General features: G+C 38.6%; 4 protein-coding genes across 5 annotated transcripts; 3 read left to right on the top strand and 1 right to left on the bottom strand.

The window, feature by feature from the left end:
* The first annotated feature begins 862 nt into the window (after positions 1-862).
* On the top strand, positions 863-2,378 carry LOC145460250 (QRFP-like peptide receptor). The gene has a single exon (XM_081444997.1). The coding sequence runs from the start codon at positions 1,063-1,065 to the stop codon at positions 2,140-2,142; it is 1,080 nt and encodes a 359-aa protein (XP_081301123.1). The 5' UTR covers positions 863-1,062; the 3' UTR covers positions 2,143-2,378.
* Positions 2,379-8,001: 5,623 nt separating this feature from the next.
* LOC145502644 (uncharacterized) lies at positions 8,002-13,239 on the top strand. 2 transcript variants are annotated; one of them, XM_081481985.1, is made up of 2 exons: positions 8,002-8,708; positions 9,508-13,239. In XM_081481985.1, the coding sequence occupies exon 2, from the start codon at positions 9,511-9,513 to the stop codon at positions 12,607-12,609; it is 3,099 nt and encodes a 1,032-aa protein (XP_081338111.1). In that variant the 5' UTR covers positions 8,002-8,708; positions 9,508-9,510; the 3' UTR covers positions 12,610-13,239. The 2 variants fall into 2 exon arrangements, with proteins under 2 accessions (XP_081338111.1, XP_081338112.1); XM_081481986.1 differs by having other exon boundaries at positions 8,002-8,703.
* A 3-nt stretch (positions 13,240-13,242) lies between these two features.
* Positions 13,243-16,601, bottom strand: LOC145502646 (uncharacterized). Its single transcript, XM_081481988.1, has 4 exons — positions 16,461-16,601; positions 15,637-15,964; positions 15,135-15,284; positions 13,243-14,240 (listed from the first exon to the last, which is right to left on the bottom strand). The coding sequence occupies exons 2-4, from the start codon at positions 15,935-15,937 to the stop codon at positions 13,690-13,692; spliced, it is 1,002 nt and encodes a 333-aa protein (XP_081338114.1). The 5' UTR covers positions 15,938-15,964; positions 16,461-16,601; the 3' UTR covers positions 13,243-13,689.
* A 998-nt stretch (positions 16,602-17,599) lies between these two features.
* LOC145502647 (beta-3 adrenergic receptor-like) lies at positions 17,600-18,608 on the top strand. Its single transcript, XM_081481990.1, has one exon. It carries the CDS (start codon positions 17,780-17,782, stop codon positions 18,452-18,454), a length of 675 nt encoding a protein of 224 aa, XP_081338116.1. The 5' UTR covers positions 17,600-17,779; the 3' UTR covers positions 18,455-18,608.
* The last annotated feature ends 952 nt before the right edge of the window (positions 18,609-19,560 follow it).

The raw sequence follows: 19,560 nt of genomic DNA on the forward strand, positions 1-19,560 counted from the left end.
AGAAAAACTAATATATGTACTTTGACTTCGTCTTATTTGGCCTTTTAGTTTTCCTTTCAACAAAATTTTCTATACTTCTGTCTACACGATTACGCCGACCAAAGGACTACAGTTGTTTCTCATTTAAATGGAAATAAACCATCGATTAGTTCCATATTTTCTTAGCACTGCTTTCATTAGATTTAATTAAGGAAACTACTTCCCATGTTAATGTTACAGAAATACGAAAGCACTGGTTATATCATGTTAACAAAAATAGTTTTCTTTTTTTCCTTTTTTTTTTTTTTTTTACCAGAAACAACTTGTAATGATTTCGATTGCAAGTGTTTTTCTCTGGCAGGTGCAAATGAACTACGGTATTTTTGGTTTTCCATTTAAATAATAAAATACATCTGATTAACACCTTCTATGGTATACTGAGAGCAAAATGAACAAAATTAAAATCACGTTTCAGTCCAAACGGAAAAAACGCCAGAGAAGGAGAAAAATACTGGTTTAATGGAAGACATACGTTGCTATAATTGTCGGCTTTAAGATCCCGCCAAGTAAGCTAATGGTTTCCATTAAGATGCCTTTAATTCTCCAATTTACTTTCCGTTCCATTACTTTTCAAGGCAACGTAGTTTAGAAATTAAACATCAGGTCAAAACACTGAATAATATATACTGATGCAAGAAGGAACACGTACGACTCACTTCTGAGAGGAACATGGAGCTTAATATTTTGTTTCCACCGAAAAGTAATACGTAAAATGAAAACCGACGGAAATGATGACATGGATGAGAAAAGTTTAAATATTGGATATCAAACTTAATTACTCCGGTGTGACAATTTGTGCTCAATATTGCAATCTTTTATTGGCGCCACAGGATTAGAAGGCAACACTGAAAACTGTGAGCTATCTCAAGTTGCATGATTATCGAGCAATGATATCGTAAAAGGCACATCTCCAATCACAGCCAGCCATAGTTATTCGCCAACAATTCATATCCTGAAATTTTCGTGATCGTGTTGACAAGAGACAGTTTGACACAGTAGCTATAGAATTGAGTAGCACCAGCTATGGATAACACTCCGCCTATCTCCAATGGATCGGGGAATTCTACCGAAAATGAGTTCCTATCAAGATATGGCATCTTCACTGTTTCATCCATTGTCAAGCTCCTGATGTGTGTCATGGTGGCAGTTGTGTCTTTGGTTGGCAACATCATCGTCGTGTTTGTGGTTTTCACGACTAAGAAAATGCAGACAAACACTTACTTGCTTATAGTGAACATGAGTTTCAGTGATTTACTGTATACCGTTATCGCTATTCCGCCGCTGGTCACTGGGATTCTAGGACACCCTTTTTCCGTTCACGGTCATTTGGGGACGTTCATATGCAAATTTATGAACGGGATGGCTTTTGGCCTGATCGCCAGTTCCGTCTTGACATTAGCAGCCATTGCTTATGATCGCTTTTTTGCGATCGTATTTCCACTAAGGAAACTGAAGATTCAAACTTATCTCAAAAGGATAATTGTTTCAATCTGGATTTGTTCTACTTTGGTCATGTCGCCGATGTTGTACGCAATGCGTCTGTACGAAGATAACAATACCTCATACTGCTACGAAGACTGGTCGCCATATTTTGACACGGACAAGGCGTCACAGACATACACCGTTGCATTATTTATAGTCATTTACCTGATTCCATTCATAACCATGTTAATATTATACTCCTTTATTTCTCATTTCCTATGGTTCCGTAAAATCCCTGGCAATGGTAATGAAACTACTAGGCGGCGTGTAATAACCAGTCGACGCAAAGTGATTCGAATGCTTATAACCATCGTGTTGTGTTTCATTTTGTGCTGGCTTCCTCTACAAATAGTAACTTTTTCAGTTTACTTTGGCAATGTTGAACTGCCTTACGATTTTTTTTTTGTCAGTGAGTTCCTGATAAGAGCAAACGGGGCTATTAATCCCATGATATATGCCACATTTAACGAAAATTTTCGAAGTGGGTTCAAACGATTTCTTTGCTGTAAGGCCAACAGCCAATCTGCAGCGCGAACAAATTTGCTTTCTCTCACGAGCTCCAAACATTCAAACCACAACAATGTAAAGAGAAAGTTGTTACATAACGAAACAAAAATTTAGTTTGGCGTAAATAATTCATAGTGAGAAAAAATTGCGAGATAAAAATCCGACTGAGTAGAAGGAAAAAGCTAATTACAAGGGAAACTTCAAGTACTGATTTCAAAATGTTGATCGTACAGTAATATAAATGAGAACGTCAATTTAAATATGAAAGCTACAAGAAATAACATGTAGTCACCCGTTAAGTTTTGCTGTTTATTAAGTTGGTTGCTGTGCTAATAATTAAACTGTTTAGCTTTAAGGTAGTCCAATTTAATATCACTTCAACATAATGAAAAAAGCTAGAACTGCATTCACTTTTCTGGCATGAGTCCAACCTCTCTGTACGCAAACTTTCATAATACGTACACCTCTACGTTACAAAACAGTTCACTTGGTCCGAAGAACCCACACTTTTCCCCTCTATGGATGGACATCTCTAATACGGATACTAAGTTTACACCTTGTTTCAACTCTCCCAGCTAACAAAATAAAATAATAAAGAGAGCTCAAATTTCGCAACAAAATAGCATATTTTTCCAGTTTTACATTTCAATAACAAACTCATATTGGTCTTGATCAATTCAGTAAATGGAAATGATTGTTCGTGTTTCCTTGCTGAAGATTAAAAACATGTACGCGCTCCTTGTATTTAATTCCAATTACTTGAGACATGCAAACCACAGGGTGAAATACTTCGATTTACATCAAATAACGGACACTAGTAATAACTTGAAATTAAAAAAAAAAAACTAATAAGTAGTTAATTATTGTAGTTTATGTAATCCTAAATTTCATATCAAATTTAAATGTTAAGGGGAAAGTGGGTGATTAATTGACCTTTCATACAGTGACGCAGGCAGTTGTATTCGCAGCAAAAGATTAAATATAAATTTAAAGAAATTGCGAGTCCACACACACCTAGAAACGCAAACTTAAAGTTAAGATCTTGAGCTGTGTATCGCCCTGTTGTACACACTTTTTTTAGTTAAGTAAAACTGGCTTACTTTGGTTTGAAGTTTTACATTGAAAAAAATCCCAAATAATGAGAAAAAACCAAAACCAAAAACAAACAAACAAAACAAAACAAAACAAAAACAAAAGTGTATATTCTTTTCAGTGGTCTCCATACATTTCTTATAGCCCTAGTTGGGAGAATTCGACTGCACAACAGGATAACTCGAATCCTCCTATTTATCGTCAAAATTTTCTTAACTTCGAGGTTTGTTCGGCATTCCACTGAACTCAGCTCAACTCAAACGCGTGACATGTAATAGATCATGGCTAGCTTAACTTTAAATCTTCTTCTTTTGGTTTCTTAGGCCAATTACTAAACAAAAACACTGAAGGTTCTTCGATCCGGGAATGTCAAGAATTGAACTGGGTTTAAACCGATAAAATTCGCCCCCAAATCATCTAGAGAAAACGTTTTCCTATTGGCGTATCGTCCCACCGGTCATCCTTAGAAGAAACTCCTTGATCAAACAAGCCCAAGGATACAGTAGGATACATAGGATAACCATACAACATGTTTCTGTGGTTCCACGTGATTAAATGCAACAACGGTGACTTATCTTTCGAGTAAATTGGTCTCTAAGCACAAAACAAATTGTTCCATTAGTAGTAAATTACACGTTTAATGCGTCATTAATGAGCTTATTAATTCCTGTTGTCAAAAGAAACCGTCATCAAACTTAGGCACTGCCTGTCAACGTAACCAATGATTTAAAGCCGGTCACCTTTGTCATTTTTTGACTGATTCAGTGATCGGCGACGCAGTCCCGTAAATCAGAGAAAGGTAACAAAAAGCCAAAAGTCCTGATTGAATTAAATTGCTTACATTGACAAGACTAACAACAGCTCACTAGTTTGTAGCAATCAATCTGAAGAAGAGTGCCAGGAGCAAGAATGCTAGATTGACCGCTCGCTTGACCCCGAGGCTCTCATTAATAAGTCTGGCCATCTGCATGAGTTTGTTAATTTCCAGATCTCGGATCTTAGTTCATTTCTTGTTGTAAACTTCTTGAAATGAACATCATCTTCACCAATAAGAGTCGTAGATTTAGTCTTAAAAGATTCTATCGTGCTGCTTTCAGGGACCTGTTTTCAGGAGCTGACTGCTTTGAGCCTTCCTATGTAATTCCTTTTTTTTTTAATATTTAAGTAGGCTAGCACATTGTGCAAATCTAAAAAAGCACACACATCCACGCGGTGTGTATGAACAAGCAGAATAAACTTATTCGACAACACACTACACATGTCATGCATCAGCGAATGTAAAATCTAGTAAGTCTTGCTTTTTCTCTGAAATTTAAATCACTACTGTCGATGCCATACCCTTTTACTTTTCCATTGATGCAGTATAGACACGTGTAGACAAAGCTGGCTGTAGTTTTCAGTTCTGGAGGTATTAGTATTTTGAATTATGCAAAATGTGAAAGATTCAATTATTAAAGCGTGCAGACAAAAACTTGTCGACTGACTACCTAGTCAATATAACTTCGCAACGTTTATACGAAAATGTAATTTTATACCCTCTCAGTCCTGGTTTCAAAATGGGGAAATTCACTCTAAAAACTGTGATTGCCGCGTTTATGTTGCTTCGAAGAATATCATGGTATAACATTTAAGGCGATGTCTCTTTCAACTGTTGAGGAAAATTGTCTACGGCTGTCTGCTTTACAGTTTGCCTTCAGTTTTCATGAAAACTGTTAAAGATTCAATCATGGGGTAATTGATTCTCAGTTTATTTGTGATACCACTTTTCATTTGTGCTTGTGTATGTATTTGTGTCTAAGTTAAAGTGTGCGTTGAAAAAATACGATCCAGAGCTAACCAGCACATTAGAAACGCCTGGAACAAAGTCGCGGGAAGCAGTAGCTACAATGAAACACTTGTAACAATGAAAACACATATCATGAAGCTAAGGAAACGGGCTAGAATTTGACGTCATAGCCAACAGGTTACTAACAGAGATATGTAGCGTAAGGAGCAAAGTCAGTAAACAGTGGTTTGAAAGCAACAATATGTTAATATGGAGCATTTTAATTTTTTTTTGTTGTGTCCCCAATTAGTTGTGAAAACTAAATACATTTACACATTAATAAAGCTTTTACTTACTTTACATGATCTGACCAAGCTCGAAGATGCTCCTGTATATTGCTTTGTTTAATTTAGTCGTTATTCGACAGTAAAATACCGAGACTCCTTCACGAGTTTACATTCATTTTAATTTTCTCAGAGCACTTTATTTTGAATAATGACCAAGAACAAAGAAGTGACAACTTTGAGTTTAACGTGACTGAATAATGATTGTGTGCGATATTGAGTTCTGGTCCCGGTCCAGTGGTCAATCCGTAAACAATGCTTAACCCGTTTACCCATCACATGCACGCCATCAGGTGAAATTGTGTTTCTCATCTTGACGAAACAGTACGTATTCCAAACGAGAAACAATTTGAATTTGGCTCAGAAAACAAGGGTGCCTTTTTTCACCAATCACATCCGAAGAGGATGGCAGCTATATCCGCATTCTACCTCTAAGCGTTGAACATTCAACGGTTTATATCTCGAGAGTAAATTTTCAAACTTTGCAAGCACAACGGTCAACCGAAATTCAGAGAAGAAGACCAACTAACTTGAATAAGCGAGTAAAAATAGGAGAATATTTGAACAGACGATAAGGTAACTAACAAAATGAGATGACTTGTACTGTTGGGTTGCTGCTGCCTGAAGAGTATTAGATCATCGATTAAATTAAGCATAGGACAAAAGAGAAGTTTTAACGCAAAGTCACGAGTCGAAGTTTCTGTCGTTTGAGGAAATGATAGCTACAGCAGTGCTAATTGACCAAGTGGATGTGATTTAAATTTGAAAGCTACAAGAAATAACATGTAGTCACCCGTTAAGTTTTGCTGTTTATTAAGTTGGTTGCTATGTTAATAAACTGTTTAGCTTATAGATAGTAATCCAATTTGATATCACTTCAACATAATGAAAAAAGCTAGAATTGAATTCACTTTTCTGGCGTGAGTCAAACCTCTCTTTACGGGCAATTTCATAATACGCACACCTCTATGTTACAAAACAGTTCACGTGGTCCCGAAGAACCCAGAACCGGTACACTTTTCCCCGCTATGGTATGGACATCTCTAATACGAGTACTAAGTCTACACCTTGTTTCAACTCTCCTAGCTAACAAAATAAAATAATAAAGAGAGCTCAAGATTCACGACAGAATAGCTCTACCTCGATCTTTTCGAGTTTCACATTCCAATAACAAACATAATATTGATCAGTTCAGTAAATGGAAATAGTTGCTCGTTTTTCCTTGAAGATTCAAATAGAATAGTAATAGATCGTGATAGATCATAATAATAGAACATAGCTACCTTAATTTTAAATCTTCTTCTTTTGATTTCCTAGGCCAATTACTAAACAAAAACACTGAAGGTTCTTCGCTCCGGGAATGTCAAGAATTGAACTATGTTTAAACCGATAAAATTCGTCCTTAAATCATCTATAGAAAGCGTTTTCCTATTAGCGTATGGTCCCACCAGTCGTCTTTAGAAGAAACTCCTTGATCAAACAAGTCCAAGGATACAATAGGATACATAGGATAACCATACAACATGTTTCTGTGGTTCCACGTGATTAAATGCAACAACGGTTACCTATCTTTCGAGTAAATTGGTCGCTAAGCACAACACAAACTGTTCCATTAGTAGTAAATTGCACGTTTAATGCGTCATTAATGAGCTTATCAATTCCTGTTGTCAATAGAAACTGTCATCAGACTTAGGCACTGCCTGTCAACGTAACTAATGATTTAAAGCCGGCTACCTTTGTCAGTCTTTGACTGATTCAGTGATCGGCGACGCAGTCCCGTAAATCAGAGAAAGATAAGAAAAAGTCAGAAGTCCTGATTGAATTAAATTGCTTACATTAACAAGACTAACAACAGCTCACTAGTTTGTAGCAATCAGTCTGAAGAAGAGTGCCAGGAGCAAGAATGCTAGATTGACCGCTCGCTTGACCCCGAGGCTCTCATTAATAAGTCTGGCCATCTGCATGAGTTTGTAAATTTCCAGATCTCGGATCTTAGTTCATTTCTTGTTGTAAACTTCTTAAAATGAACACCATCCTTACCAATAAGAGTCGTAGATTTAGTCTTAAAAGATTCTATCGTGCTGCTTTCAGGGACCTGTTTTCAGGAACTGACTGCTTTGAGCCTTCCTATGTAATTTTGTTTTTTTTTTTTTTCATGTCATGCATTAGCGAATGTAAAATATAGTAAGTCTTGCTTTTTCTTTGAAATTTAAATCACTACTGTCGATGCCATACCCTTTCACTTCTCCATTGATGCAGTGTAGACACGTGTAGACAAAGCTGGCTGTAGTTTTCAGTTCTGGAGGTATTAGTATTTTGAATTATGCAAAATGTGAAAGATTCAATTATTAAAGCGTGCAGACAAAAACTTGTCGACTGACTACCTAGTCAATATAACTTCGCAACGTTTATACGAAAATGTAATTTTATACCCTCTCAGTCCTGGTTTCAAAATGGGGAAATTCACTCTAAAAACTGTGATTGCCGCGTTTATGTTGCTTCGAAGAATATCATGGTATAACATTTAAGGCGATGTCTCTTTCAACTGTTGAGGAAAATTGTCTACGGCTGTCTGCTTTACAGTTTGCCTTCAGTTTTCATGAAAACTGTTAAAGATTCAATCATGGGGTAGTTGATTCTCAGTTTATTTGTGATACCACTTTTCATTTGTGCTTGTGTATGTATTTGTGTCTAAGTTAAAGTGTGCGTTGAAAAAATACGATCCAGAGCTAACCAGCACATTAGAAACGCCTGGAACAAAATCGCGGGAAGCAGTAGCTACAATGAAACACTTGTAACAATAAAAACCCACATCATGAAGCTAAGGAAACGGGCTAGAATTTGACGTCATAGCTAACAGGTTACTGATAGAGATATGTAGTCTAAGGAGCAAAGTCAGTAAACAGTGGTTTGAAAGCAACAATATGTTAATATGGAGCATGATCTGATCTAGTTCTTGTGGAGAATTCTGTTTTATTTAGTCGTTATTTGACAGTAAAATACCGAGACCCCTTCACGAGTTTATATTAATTTTAATTTTCTCAGAGCACTTTATTTTGAATAATGACCAAGAACAAAGAAGTGACAACTTTGAGTTTAACGTGACTGAATAATGATTGTGCGCGATATTGAGTTCTGGTCCCGGTCTAGTGGTCAATCCGTAAACAATGCTTAACCCGTTTACTCATCACATGCCATCAGGTGAAATTGTGTTTCTCATCTTGACAAAACAGTACGTATTCCAAACGAGAAACAATTTGTATTTGGCTCAGAAAACAAGGGTGCCTTTTTTCACCAATCACATCCGAAGAGGATGGCAGCTATATCTGCATTCTACCTCTAGGCGTTGAACATTTAACTGTTTATGCCTCGAGAGTAAAATTTCAAACTTTGTAAGCACAACGGTCAACCGAAATTCGGAGAAGAAGACGAACTTGAATAAGCGAGGAAAATAGGAGAATATTTGTACAGACAGTAAGGTAACTATCACAATGAAATGACTTGTATTGTTGGGTTGTTGCTGCCTGAAGAGTATTAGATAATCGATTGAATTAAGCATAGGGCAAAAGTGAAGTTCTAACGCGATGTCACGAGTCTAAGTTTCTGTCATTTAAGGAAATTATAGCTACAGCAGTGCTAATTGATCAAGTGGATGTGATGTGGTATAAAGAAAGTTCACACAAGAGTCAGTCGGGGAGACAGTGAATTTGATTTTATCGAGTCGGCAGCCAGAGTACTTGATAGCATGGCGCCAAGTTTTTCTTGCAAATACTGACTGCTGCTTATATAAGAATAAGGAACTTTTCGCGTCCCCAATATTTCTTCTCTCAAACATTTTTTAATTCGCCTTTAACGCTAGAAATTCAGTTTCTTTTGCCAACGATGCAAAACAATTGTATGAGAACATCTGCACGCGGGCCCTGCAAATCTTATCGTGAGAATCAGCATGAACTTTCTAGATATTATTCAGTTGCATGACAGTTAAACAATAAGTCACCCAGCAATGAATTCATTGTGAAGCGCGCAAGCAACCGTTCAAGAAAGTAAACATGACGTCTGTCTTATGCTTCGAAGAATGTTAATTTTCTTTCGTCGACAAGGAAACTTTAATTGCTTTTATATTGCAAAAAGAAAGTTAATTTGTAGATATGCCTTGCGCTTGCTGCGCCTTTTCTTAGTTTACACTCGGTTTGTTTCTTTCACATGCCTTTAAAGTCATCATGAACGAATGAATAGCACAATTTTTCAAAACTTGGCAATGAAAATTTATTTCTACAGGAGATGGATAACTTTGACAGTCGTCAGGATATTCGTGGACGTGGAACAAGCCTTAGTTCTATAATGGGGTTCAGTACTCCAGAAAGTGATTTCTCTCTTCCATTCGAGGATAACTTGGCTCATCTACTTGATGGCTATTTGACTAATGAGAACAGAGTGTTCGATAACAACGCAAGTAGAAACGCTGGAAGACTGGATTCTATAGAAGATGTCATCAAGGAACTGAAGAAATTAAAGATAAACAAGCTTCGACAATGTCAACAGGAAGAACAGGAAGAGATTCGGTCGTTGACACCACTCCACGTTGCAGCGGCGATGGGTGATGCACCCGCCGTTCGAAGGCTGGTGATTGAAAGTGACTGTGATGTAAATGCAGTTTCAGTCGGACAGCGGACACCTCTAATGATGGCATGCTCCTCAGGCCATTCGGATACCATTCGTGCTTTGGTTCATCTAGGTGCAAACGTGAACGCAAGCAGTGAAAGTGGAATGACACCTTTGATGTTTGCCTCTGTAAATGACGATAACAACGCAATTCGTCTTCTTGCTAAAAGAGGGGCGAGAGTTAATCAGAAATGCCTCATGGGTCAGACAGCTTTGCATTATTCTGCATCTAATGGTAGTGCAAACGCTGTACGGGAGCTTTTAAAGCGAGGAAGTGATCTGGAGACGAGGACAAACGAGGGATGTTCACCACTGCATTTAGCAGTTTTAAATGGACAACAAAACACGTTTGAAGAATTAGTGGAAAGTGGGAGTGATCTCGAGGCAAGAGACCAGTATGGATACACACCGATGCATTATTCGGTTTTCTCTGGAAAGGCTCACATAGCAAAGTCTCTTCTTAGCAAGCAAGCAGACGTCAATGCAAAAGACAACAATGACTTTGCTCCGATACATTTTGCAGCACAGACAAACTGCCTTGAAGTCGGTAAGGAACTCATAAAACATGGGACCAAAGTAAATGCTCAGGCCAAGGATGGGATCACGTCTTTGATGATTGCAGCATATCATGATAACGTTCAAGTCGGAAGTTTGCTTGTAAGCCATGGTGCAAAACGTAATGCAAAGCAGCACACTGGGAAAACAGCTCTCCATTTTGCCGCACTTAAGGGTAATACCATGTCCATCAAGTTTCTCATCGATAAGGGTGCCGATGTTGATGCAGCGGACAAAAGCGGTAACACACCATTGCATCGCGCAGCTCAGCATGGGCAACAAGAAACTCTCAAGTTACTCCTGCATGCAGGTTGTATGGCAAATGAGAGGAATAATAAAAAGTTGACACCGCTGATGATTGCTTCAAATAACGGCCAACTGAAATGCTGCAAATATCTCCTTAAGGCTGGTGCAGATTTACATCTGTGTCACCAGGCAACTGGAACTACCTGTCTGCATTTTGCATCCGAAAGAGGTCATTCCCAAGTTGTTAATTTCCTGTTCGAAAATGGCGCTGATGCATCTGCAAAAGACAAATGGGGCCTCACCGCACTGCACAGAGCTTCCAAAAATGGACACCTGGAAACAGTCGAATGTTTGGTGTTAGGCGGAAGCGATCTGAACTGTAAAGACAGTTGGGGTTACACGCCGTTGCATCGCTCATCCGAAAATGGTCATGCAAGCACAACGACATTTCTTGTCAATCACGGGTCTGCGGTCTCTGCTACTGACAAATGGCACTTTACGCCGCTTCATCGAGGCGCTGGTAATGGTCACGTCAACGTTGTGCGAATCTTGTTACTATACGACAGCGAAATACAAGCGAAAGATCTTTGGGGATACACCCCGCTTCATCGTGCTGCAGAAAGAGGACATACAGATACCGCCAGAGTTTTAATTAGAAGCGGAAGTGACGTTCGTGCCATTGATTTTCAAGGTTTCACTCCACTACACAGGGCTGCACAGAATGGGCACAAAGAAACTGCCCAACTTCTTCTTCAAGAGGGAAGTGATATTAAAGCCAGGACACACGTTTTAATGTTGTCCTCGAGTGTGAAAGCTTCACCAGCTTGCTCGACAATTGACGGCGTCCCCAATGAAGGTTACAATAAAAACGGTCACACGTCGCTCCATTTAGCTTCACAGAACGGACATATGGAAACAATCGAATTACTACTGAGAGATGGTGCTGATCTCCATGCTCTTGATTACTGGAACTACTCTCCATTACATAGAGCATCTGAAAATGGTCACACTTCTGTTGTGGAATATTTGGTTCTACAAGGAAGCAACATTCACCACAGAGACAAATGGGCAAACACTGCTCTACATCGAGCGGCACAAAATGGACATACAAGTACTGTTGAATTATTGCTGGCCCATGGCGCAAATTCACACACAGCGGACCAAACAGGGCTTACAGCCCTACATTGTGCTGCCAAATTTGGCCACAGGGACACAGTTCAAGCTCTGATAGTGCACGGAGGGAGTAACATTCACACTAAAGATCAATGGGGAGATACACCTTTGCACCGTGCTGCTCAGAATGGCCACACTGAGGTCGTACAATATCTTATTCGGCAAGGAAGTGATTTAAATGCGTTGAATAAGGAGAAAGCGACTTCACTGATACTCAGCGCGTACGGGGGCTTCGTAGATACTTGTCGTGTTTTGATTGACAATGGCAGCACCATCAATGATGCAATGAACAAAGGACACACAGCTCTTCATCTCGCTGCCCAAAATGGCCACGCGGACACATGCAAACTTTTAGCAACAAACGGAGGAGATGTACATGCCAAAGATTTTTGGGGATACACACCGTTACATAGAGCTGCTCACAACAACCATAAGGACGCGATCGAGGCTTTGTTGACGCACGGTAGTGATGTTACATCAGCTGATAAGTTTGAGTTTACTGCCCTACAACGCGCGGCGCAAAGAGGTCATAGAGAGTCCATGGAACTTCTTACATCACATGCAGTTGTTACGATGAGGAGGTACAGCTCCTTTGACCCTCCTAAAGACAGACATGTTCACTTTGAGAAAGCGGATTCGGACTGTAACACTTGCCGGATGATGGGTCTCTATACAATTTCAGAAGTCACTGATGAGGAACAGTCTCGTGGAAGGATCAACCGACATAGATTTCAAACAATGTAGTGCTGTTATCGCTGAACACTTCAGAAATTATTCACAGTAAAAACTAGACTGCTACGCATGAACGTAAAAGATAAATACCAAGCAATTCATTGAAAGTCGTTTCCTGAACTGGACACGTGATAGAAAAACGCTATGTATTAATCAAATGGGAGTGCGGTTAATTACATCAAAAATGCCTATTAATTTATACATTAGTATTGTCTCTTTTTGTACTTTACCATTTCAATAAATCAAATAAAAAGCTTCACAGCTGTGAGGTATCATGAAGCAAATCGCAGTCTAGGAACAGCTTTGAAAGTAGCTTTTAGCTTATTCTTAAAACTTAAACAATCATTTGGAAGCAAACTTTCTTCGATCTAAAAGAGATTACAACTTCGGAGGGGTTCTAGTAAGACTGACTGCCAATAATGAAACTGACCACCACTGTTCAACATTGAAGTTAGAATGTCTTAATTTGGAAAGCAACAACAAAGAAAAAACGATCTCCAAGTTATACAAATTGTGAATAAACAGCAGGTTAATCCCAGCGCTCTGGGAACTATATACAAATGGGAATGTCTAGGGAGTGGAGTTGACAGGGAGGTTGAACGGCACAAGGCACTGCCTAAAAAGGGGTGGTGGGTGGGGAGACGGCGGCGGAGGGAGGGGGGGGGGGGTCAGGGAAAGCACGAGTTGGTGGGACAGGATACACGATGTACTAATGACATTACACGAATACGTCTGCTAACCGAGTTTTGTTGGACGATGGCAAGATCATTATCCGATCATTATCTCCGCCCTATCTTTTGTCTTCATGTGCGCACAAGGCTGTTGGGACGAAAATGTGACCGAAGAATTACTTTTGATGTACATGCTCGCTAGGCTGGCCAGTAATAAGTCCATAAGAGACTTCCAACTTTCCTTTTAATAATATGTTATGTTTATAAACAGTTTTCTGTTAATTAACAACGTGAATTGGAAAAAAAAAACACGTATGCAAGACTTCTGCACTAACAAAATAAATTTTATAATCTGCGAACGAAATTCTCCTGTAGTTTCACATTAAAGAAGGAACACTTACTTATGCCTTTTGGGAATTCATTAGCGAACAAGTAATTGCCATTTGTCTCCACGCGACAGAGGAGCTGGTTTGCTGTATGAATCATCACAGGCCAAGATTGACGTCTTCAGGTTTATATGATATTTTCCCTCCCAGAATATCGGGTCATTATAGACTCGAAAAATTCCTTTGTTTTTGTAAGAACCCCACCTGTCGCATCCGCTACCATTCCTATTATTACCCCACTTATTACAGTTAGCGGCTAGGAATGAATTATCGTCAGCGAGTGTTACGAAGGAACCACACGCTCTAGGCTGGATACTAGGATCTTCCGTGAGATAGTGAACGGCTCGCTCTCCATTTGGGTCATTCTTGGTCATTATATGGAAAGTCCTCCCTGTGGATTCTTTTCGGCAAAAGTAACGGATCTGTGTGAACTTCACGAGTCTTTTCAATTGGAGTATTGCAGGGACGTCAATACGTATGACCCCACTGCTGTAGTTTGTGATCATTCTGAAGTTTTTCGCTCTGATCATGGGTGGAAACGACGTAGAGTTCTTAACCACAGTTTGTGCTAACAGAGTCCATCCACCTATAAAAACAGGTTAAACTTTTGATTGATTGTTACCATGAACGAGTCAAGTCATAATCGCAATAACATAGACATGATATCGCACTAAACATGTTATAACAAAACTATTACATCCGTTTTATGTCATGAATGTGATGCAGTATATTTTAAACAAAAGTGATAATGATAATGACGACGATGATGATGATTATGATGAAAATAAAGATGATGGCATAAGATTAGACGAGAGAAACAAAAGAAGAGCTAGTTCAAAAGCTAAGTGAGTGGATCAAAACGTGAGAGGACAAACTAAGTGTAATGCATTAGGACTGGTCCATCCTTGCATACGGAGGCTGCACTCGCAGTACGAGCGGCAGTCAAAACTGAGCTGTTCTACCGAAACGACACAATAATAGCCCTTTTTTCGCAGCTAACAAAAATGAAGACAATGCTAAAGTTGCTTTGGCCTCTAGTAATTGTTGACTTGAGAATTCCGGGTTTACTTTGACAAGGAACAGGATGTTCTGTTCAAAATAACACAACTATTATCCAACCTAGCGACACTCGGCGAACTAAGAGCGAGTTGCCTTTCCGAACGCTGGCGACCCATTTTTGGCGCCAAATTAGAGGCTTGGAGAGACAAAATGTTTCATATTTTTATCTTTTTACAATCTGATATGGTTTTTGAAATTGTAAATCCCTTTTCGTGAATATAATGTCATCTCCAGTGAGAAAAGTTGTCTGATTTCAACGCCTTTCCTGTTAACTAACTTTGACGTCGGGACAGTAAAGTTTTTCCCGCCTCTGAATCCTGATTGGTCAATTCAAATTTCAAACGTGCCAGTCGTATGCAAGGATCAAAATTGCGTTTTACTTTGCGTTTTATTAAAGTAGCGATTAAGTGATTTATCTAACCTCCGTCTGTTGTCATATCACAGAATACTGTAAATGGATTGTTGGAGTCGGTAGGATCAATCCAGTAGACACCGCTTGCTGAATCCTTGTTGGAGTCACTTATATCTTTGCAGGACAAACCAGGGAGGTCTTTGTCCATACCTACACGGGCTATAAAGCGTAGTTATGAAAGACTAATTCTAAGTAATCAGATCAACAAACAATTTCAGAGGGAATTTCACTTTGCTCAAAGATCTATTTTTCAGCATCGTCTGACTTAATGAATGAAAGCAAACAAATTTATTGTGCGCAAATAGATCAACTTTGGTTGCATGGATTTAATAAAAATGACAACAAAAACCGCTCAGGAGTGAGCATTTTTGCAGAAGTTAACCAACTCACCATGGTTTGGGAATGTCAAAGTGCTGTGATATTGTTTGCCTGATGTGTTTAATTTTGTGGCGTGTTCTTTAAATTGGCTTTAAAAATTATCATATATTAAATATCTCCATCTCTCACTGACCTCTAAAAGGATTGTCTACGTATACGCTCCCTTCCAGTTGAACAAACTTGTCCGGTTTCTCGCTTTTAGTCCTGTTACTGATCTCACATATAGACGTCTCCAAGTTGTAATTTAAACTTCGGCAATCGAGTTTTGTTTTGCACGTTTGAAAACAGCTCCAAATGCTGTTTTCTTTGTCACTTGAAATTACGTGTCCCACGAGTCTGTGATCTTTTTGAGAGTCCGTTCTTATGCACCCTTGAGCTAAGCTCGTTGCGTAACATACGAAGAACCAAACGCCTCTGATACGATACAATGCCATTTGGAAAAAGTACTAATTAATCCGTCTCTGAAATTAAGAAAAAAATTAATATGAAAATAATATCCTCAATGTGTCCATTATCGGAATCAAAATCTGGGAATCATGCATTCTAAGTTACATTTGTAGAAACCAACTAAAGAAATCTTCTCTATAGCCTTACATAAACAGGGGAGGAATTGCTACATGGAGGAGCTCGTGAAAGAGATTCGACCACCACTGACCCTTAAAATGAATGAACACAATATATTTCCCAACCGAAGTCACCCATGAACAAGACTCACTAAACAATCAGCTATTCCTCTTCCTATCCGAAAATTAACAAGAGCAATGATCTATATTACATTGGTTGTTTAATACCTACCACAAAGTGCATTGAAATACGCATTTATTGCCTTTTTTCCTTTTTGGACCTTAGCACAATTTTTTAGCAGCAGTTTGCCTTGAGTTTTGGTCACGGTTTGGTTAATTTATATCAGCCGAAACCACACGATTAAAGACTGAAATACAAAGCAACAAATCTTACCATATATATTGACTAGACGGAGTGTCTTGATAGATCTTCTTATTGCAGACGCCATTATCAGTTTTCTTTTTCTAAACAGCAGCAATAGAAAACCGATCTCTAAGACGTCAGTTACACACTTATGGCCTTTGTCCGGAAATGAAAATCTAACTTTGATTATACTAAGTGGTGGAGTGTTGTTTTTTACTGTTTGAAAATTGTCAAGATCTGTCAAAATATGTAATTAGAAATAACCTCGTTGTAGTTGGAAAGGTACACACAATTGAGCTAAGACATTTCTAATTTAGTTTCCGCATAATTATTCAAAGAGCCCGCTAGGGTAACTAGTGCTACGTTTTTCCCATCAGGCAGAGTGATCCTTTGTTCAGCTCTCTCTTGACAGGGCAAGAAATATTACAAGTGCATCGCAGGTCAGCTCCCAGCACTTTGATGATTCGATCAACCATTTCCTAATTGTATCCGTATTCATTTATACATGCAATTGTTTAAATTTGTTTTCCATTAGAATTTTTTTCAAACCAGTTCGATCACTATTTCGCTTTGTTATTGGTTATACCTATATTTGCACACGCTAGATAACATAGAAACTAAAAACAATAGAAGTTTTTTTAGATAAAAAATGAACCCCTACAATTATTTGAAAGCGTCACTTTTTCTGACCCGTCAAGAAAACGTGTCCAAGCCATTCAATGAACTGAAAGGTTATAATAAGAGGACAAAGAAACCATACAACCCGCAAATAAAAATAATTGTGATAGCAACCATTGTTAACATAACGAGGTGAAATAAATTACCACGTCCGTAGTCGTAACACTCCAACCTCCCTCTGTAAACGAATTTTTTCTTTGCATATATCATGTATAGGGAACCTGATATTTTTTTAATATCAAAGTATAAGTTATAAATTTAATTTTTAATTAATAAAACGTAATGATGATCATGTTGTGAGAAAGAGCGTGAGAGAAGTCCATATGCATCTTTACAATAGCACTTCCATAAACTTGATGGTAACCTAGATGTCTTCAGTTTTACAATACTCGATGAAGTGCGATCCTTAACTATGGTAAAGAGAGGCGAGCTCACCTGACAATCATCAAACACAACAGTTGTCAGCAGTTTAATCACCCATTAGTGTTCATTTTAAGTGGATTCCGGAACAATGAAAACTTAAAATGACATTGATAGGGGAGTTGCATTTAAAGCCAAAACTCAGCGTTTTTGCTTTTATAAAAGTGTCAGGACTTAGAATATCAAACCTGATGGAATATTTTGCTTTTTTATGTCGCCGTTAGTCCATTGGATTTCTTCCCCTTTACTTAATGATAGAGGTAAATGAGTATGAACTTAAAATGAGAAACTTAAGCTGTTCAGAGGAATTTCCAACCTTCTCACTGATAGTTCGCACCTGTTTAAATAGCATATCTGGCCACATAACAGTTTGTGGCAACCTTCTGGTACTAATGGCTACCTTCCGGACGCCTTCTCTTCGCGAGGCGTCTTACGTGTTCATTGGCTCGTTGGCCGCCGCAGATCTAACTATTGGACTGGTAATGACTCACACATACGCTGCGATCGTTGGTCAAAGCATCACTGATGCCGGCCATCGTTTGAACGTGGCGGAACATTATCTCTGGATCCACACTGTGATAACAACTACCTTTAACCTGGCAGGCATAAGTGTCGAGAAATATATCGCTGTAATTCATCCTTTACACTACCCACTGGTAGTGACCACTCGTCGAACCATTGTTGCTGTCATTGCAATTTGGTGCCTGTCGGTGCTGTTTATGTGTGCGCAAGCTTTTATCAATAAGTCACACGATATCGAGACCTACTGGATCGCACATTTTGCCATTGCAATAGCAATTCCTCTAGCCATTAATTCATTTGTTTATTCGATTCGAATGCGAGATTTTCGCACTGCAATAAGAAGAATGTGTAGCTCATCTAACTACAGCAATGACATTAAAATTGTGCACGTTATTGCACGATAATCCAGCTCCCAATCGCATATGGTTCATTGTTACGCATTTTCCTGATGTAAGTTCTTACATGTTTTCAACCAATAAATGAAAAAAATATCTCTTGGTCAGTGGCATTCTTTATTGTCCTCAAGAGCCTGATTGACAATTTAAACCTTGGAAGTAAAAATATTATGCGTGATATTGGCTTTCGCTGTACGTGTCTTGGAAAGTGAACACCGAAGTTGTATCTGTTTTAAAAGTAAATACAAAATGTTTACCTTGGTCCCTGTTCATGCATGATGATCAGAAAAAAATTGGATAAATATTTTTTTTCTCGGTTATTAAATTATGCGTTGCAAAACTACAATATTCGGAACGGGTCTGACCAAACGAAGATCAAATTTTTATTTTGTAGCGATTGTAATGAATTGCTGTGTTCAGTCAGTATGGTCGTTATTATTTTTTTTATCATCGTATAGTAGTTAATTAACGTATATTATTCGAAATGTGTTTTATTAGTTGAATAAAGAAGACTCATTATCGGTTCCTTCTTCAAAAGTTTAAACTGATATACGTAAACCTTAGAACATAATTAAAGGAACAAACAGTGTTACTAGTCCTCTCTGGATCGGATGCTATTCTATCGCAATTTACCCTAGAAGTTTGCTTTTACTCATGTCTACTCCTGGGCGAGGAGAGGAAGGGTGAGATTGAGTGTCTTGTCGATATAAAACAATGACCCAGTAAAATCAGAGAAAAAATAATAATTTGCTTCTAATAAATAAACCTAACGGAGCAATGTTCTCTATTTTGACCTGCACCGCGACGATAATGCCTTGCGATTGTTGTCAAAATCTATTCCATTGACTTGAAGGTAGCCTGCGAACGCAGACGTATTTCCGGCTGTCGCTTGTCTCCGCCGAAAATAACATCTGCGAACCCGAGCCAGGAAACGATTTTTGTGACGTAGGAATTTTAAGTCAACCACAGTTTAGCTCAAGTAGCCCTAGAACTACTGCGCGAGGTATTCGCTGCGAGGAGCATTCGAGTTTCATTCTATCATGGAATCTGATTGGCGAAAGAGAAACAAAAGTCATTACGTCACAGAAATAGTTTTTCAAGTGTTGTCAAATGAA

This window comes from Orbicella franksi, chromosome 11 (assembly GCF_964199315.1).
Source record: "Orbicella franksi chromosome 11, jaOrbFran1.1, whole genome shotgun sequence".
In the NCBI taxonomy this organism is placed as follows: domain Eukaryota; kingdom Metazoa; phylum Cnidaria; class Anthozoa; order Scleractinia; family Merulinidae; genus Orbicella; species Orbicella franksi.